At 36.4% G+C, this 4,207-nt stretch overlaps 1 protein-coding gene across 1 annotated transcript; it reads right to left on the bottom strand.

The window, feature by feature from the left end:
* Nucleotides 1-376: 376 nt before the first annotated feature.
* On the bottom strand, nt 377-3,785 carry LOC132181050 (xyloglucan O-acetyltransferase 4). Its single transcript, XM_059594094.1, has 3 exons — nt 3,433-3,785; nt 3,061-3,341; nt 377-1,385 (listed from the first exon to the last, which is right to left on the bottom strand). Exons 1-3 carry the CDS (start codon nt 3,704-3,706, stop codon nt 603-605), a joined length of 1,338 nt encoding a protein of 445 aa, XP_059450077.1. The 5' UTR covers nt 3,707-3,785; the 3' UTR covers nt 377-602.
* Nucleotides 3,786-4,207: the final 422 nt, after the last annotated feature.

Genomic DNA, 4,207 nt, shown 5'->3' with positions numbered 1-4,207 from the left:
ATTTTTTTTACATTTTAGAAGTGGGGGTTGGTGTTGCGGATGAATTGATCGTATTCAATTCATGTTTAGGCATATTTATAAAACTATATAAATTAATTCTAATTCAACTTATTTAATTAAATAGACGAGATTCCTTACTTTAATTTATTAATTTTGTGTTGAGTTTGTATTGGATTCGCAAGTTATGTAAAAATTGATAGCCATAAATGTTCCATATAGGGTTCCGGACTATGTAGACTAATCATAACAAGACTCCAGTAGTTTGTGTTCATATATGTCTTCAGATGCCCACTCTCCAAAATCATGATCGATTTACTTACAAATGACTAGTTTCTTTTGTGTAAATTTGAAGCCAAGTGAATATAGACAAAAAAAAAAAAAAAAACTCTGTAGCAAATTTAGATTCAAATGAATGACATTTTTATAAACGCAAGCAAGACCCTTGATCGTCCAATCACAAATCTTGATCTTCCAGGATTATTTCTCATTGGCATGCTTATATTTTTCAACCCAAACAACTATATATTGCCGTTATGAACAAAAATGGGGATGTTATTATGGCTAAGATATGTGTGCTATATTGGTCGTCTAACTACCCTCAATCAAGAACTCAACCCTGCCTCTGCTTCCTTTCTCAGAGCTGCTAGAAAAAGTTCACTCCAGGTGTCAACAGGGCCCGGCATGCACCAATGGACACAATCGTTGTAGCCTCCTTTCCATGTGTTGCCCCAATGTTCTCCTGGGTGCCCATCAGGTCTCATCAACATGGCCCTTGTAACATCAACTAACCCAAACCTCTTCCCCTGTTTTTCCCCTGCTTCTCTTGCTCTTTCAAATTCTTCTACCTGAACATTCCTCAGCTGCCACTCAAATTTCTCCAAGTCTACCTCCGTCTCTTTGAATGGAGTTGTCCTGTTGCAGTATCCTCCTGTATTCCAAAACCCATTCTCAAAGTGGGCAGGCGCAAACGTCCTTAATAGAGTCATCAGGCGAGTGCTGCAGTTCTTGCAGCCATTGATGTGCTTCAACGTAGCTCGAACAGCCATTCGAAGAGCGAAGTCAATGTTGAGGTCAGTGACATTTGGTTCATGGCAGTAAACACATCCTACTTGATTCTCGCCTTCATGTAGGTACAATACTCGGAAGAACCAATGCCCAGCCGAGATGATAGCGTAGTCTATATCAGGGAGGTACTTAGCCCACTCGTCTTCAACCTTGTCAATCTGCAAGTCAAAAAAGCTTGACCCCGTACCATTTATCATTCTTTCCTCACCGACTATAAGGAATTTGCTCCAAAGGACCATAAGGGTGAAGTCGTGGCGAGGGAAGTACAATGTCCGGAACCTGTCTTCCGAATCCTTGTAAACGTCATTTGGAATTTCCTCCTGCAACAACATTAGCACAAATTTGTAAGCTTCAATGGGATTGCTGTCTTCTTCACACACAAATGGCATGAATCTCCTTTCAAAACATGGAGCTTCCATTGGGATTGCTGTCTACACTCTCTAAACAATGTGGAATGAAGACATTATGTAAATTTGATTTCCTTGTAATCTTAGCCTCCTTTCAAAGCAAAGGTTTTAGGTTTGATTGGTGATCACATAAGATCACATCGGCCATAGAAAAACTCTCATTTCTACGTGGGGTTGACTGAAAAGCTAAACCTGTCCAAATCCTACCTCTACACAAAATATAAGAAAATGATCAATCTTTATTAAGATTGATTGCTTCTATGATGGATGTAATTGTACTGCCCACATGTGCCTACTTTGATCATCGTTTTGAATTCCCTGTTATTGCTGCGATCATTATTGAATAAAAGACATTATGTAAATTTGATTTCCTTGTAATATTAGCCTCCTTTCAAAGCGAAGGTTTGATGATCACAGAAGATCACATGGGCCACAGAAAACTCTCATTTCTAGGTGGGGTTGACTAAAAAGCTAAACGTGTCCAAATTCTACCTCTACATAAAATATAAGAAAATGATCAATCTTTATTAAGATTGATTGCTTCTATGATGGATGTAACATGTGCCTACTTTGATCATCGTTTTGACTTCCCTGTAATTGCTGCGATCATTATCACCGTCCTGCCAACTGACAGGAACACCAATCTCCAATGCTTAAAAAAAAAAAAATAAATAAAAAGCAACAAAATAGATCCACTCTAAGTTATACATGAAGTAATAGCTGTAAATCTTAGATTGTTATTGGCCTATCTTCACCAAAATTGTTTAAGTTTTCATTAAGATTTTCAATTAGAGAAGAACCTTTTTGAGAACGATGTCCAGCTATTACAAGTTAGTTTTAGAGTCTATTCGACCTATAATTTAGCAAGTTAATCGCGGAAGAGATAAAAACACATAATATAAAAGATTGAACTATAATTTTACTAAACTTTAATTATATGTTTAAAAATACCAATTTTCAAGTCCTATTATTTGGATTTCCGATTTCAAAACTTGCGATTTGAAACGCTCTTATCAAAAACACAATTAAGAGTTCGGTAAAATCACGAGTTGACCTTTAAAATCATAATTTATCATTTAAATAATGCATTTTTCAAAACACATCTGCTTGTTTGCAAGTTGAAAATACAGAATTTTCAATGTTTTCAAACTGCAAATTTTTTAAAAAACACATTCCCAAACAATTTTTAATTTTTTTTTAATGATTTTATTTAAAATCGCACTTTTATTTTGCGAAATCGCAGCGTTTTAAAATCACTATTTTCTCTGCAATTAAGACTTAAAATAAATTTGTTTCCTTAGCTAGTGAAGTCAGAAAGGTAATGCCAATTCCCACATTAATCAAAGTAAAATTCTTTCCTTGTAAACACAGTAAATTAGTGAGCAAGACACGGCACTGAAAAATAGAAATGTTCTCTGACAAGAGCAAGCAAAGAATATTAGAATTAATAGAAAGTAATTTAATCCGTGCAATGTGCATTAAATTTGATTTATTATTTGTATGTAACATATAATTAGATTATTGTACACTCAAAAAATCAGGAATTTCAGAGGAAAAATAATAATAATAAAAATTGTAAAGTAATTACCTGTGACAAGAGGCATCGTAGGGATTCCATATGATTCCGGGCAACCGAGTCACCGATAAATGCCATTTTCTTTCCCTGCACAATTTGCAGAAAGCTTCTTGCATCAAACCGTGGGAGGTGGCATTCGTCAGGTTTCCATCTCCAATTGAGAAAATCCATGTCTTTCCTCCCATTTTTGAAACAATTTTTTGACTCAGGAATTGTTGTGCAGCTTGAATTGGTGTAGAAAGGCCCTCTTGGTTCTTGCACCCAATGACCCTTAAACAAGTCACAATCCTTTTCTACAAAAACCAAAAAATATTTTGAATTAATCACAACCCAGAACCATTTTTCAGCATAATGTGAGGAAGAAATGGTTGTTTTGGAATTTACTTTTCTGGGGTTTGAGATTATGATGATGATGATGATCAGCAGGGCCTTGCATGGGGGCTGGTGGTTGTATTTGGAAGGAATCAAGGCCTTGTTTGGGTGGTTGTTGTTTTTCGGGGACAGAATCGAGGCCTTGTTTAGATATAATTGTAAAAGGGTTTGGAGAATAGAGGAGGAAGAGGCCGAAAATGGTGGCTATGAACATCAAAGGTACCAGTTTTCCCATGTTGAGGAATCTGTCTCTCTTGCCATGCTGATGTTTGTATTGGAAAAACATGTTTTCTTCCTGTGCAGGTTCTGAATGACAATGAGAGAGAGAATGGTTTTAAAGTGAAAGATTTTCCAATGGAGACTCAAAGAGTGAAAGCCGAGCTTTGAAGAAGAATCTGTCACTTCCTTCATTAGATTATGCTCCCCTGTCTCTCTCTCTCTCTCTCTCTCTCTCTCTCTCTGTGTTATTTTTTGTTTTTTCTTTAAAATGAGACATAAATAAAACTGTGAGATGGTTGGTTCTTTAATTTGTAGAAATTAACGTCAGCCGTGTGATACAAACAGATGGCACTTCTTCTGCCAACTTAGTGCATGTGAATTTTTGGCCTGGTCTTTACAAATGAGCCTGATTTCTCGGCGCAATCCTTTCGAATTTGGAAAATATACATAATATATATAGAGAGAGAGAGAGAGAAATGCACTTTGTGATATTGTGTGGTCTTTAATGGTTTCCACGACGTTAACTTTCCCACTTACCCATGAGATGGAGGGCCAACCATGTCTACCT

The sequence above is a fragment of the Corylus avellana genome, chromosome ca5 (genome assembly GCF_901000735.1).
Source record: "Corylus avellana chromosome ca5, CavTom2PMs-1.0".
Lineage (NCBI taxonomy): Eukaryota > Viridiplantae > Streptophyta > Magnoliopsida > Fagales > Betulaceae > Corylus > Corylus avellana.
Note: the sequence above shows the minus strand (reverse complement) of the source record. Positions and strands in the feature narration are given on the sequence as shown.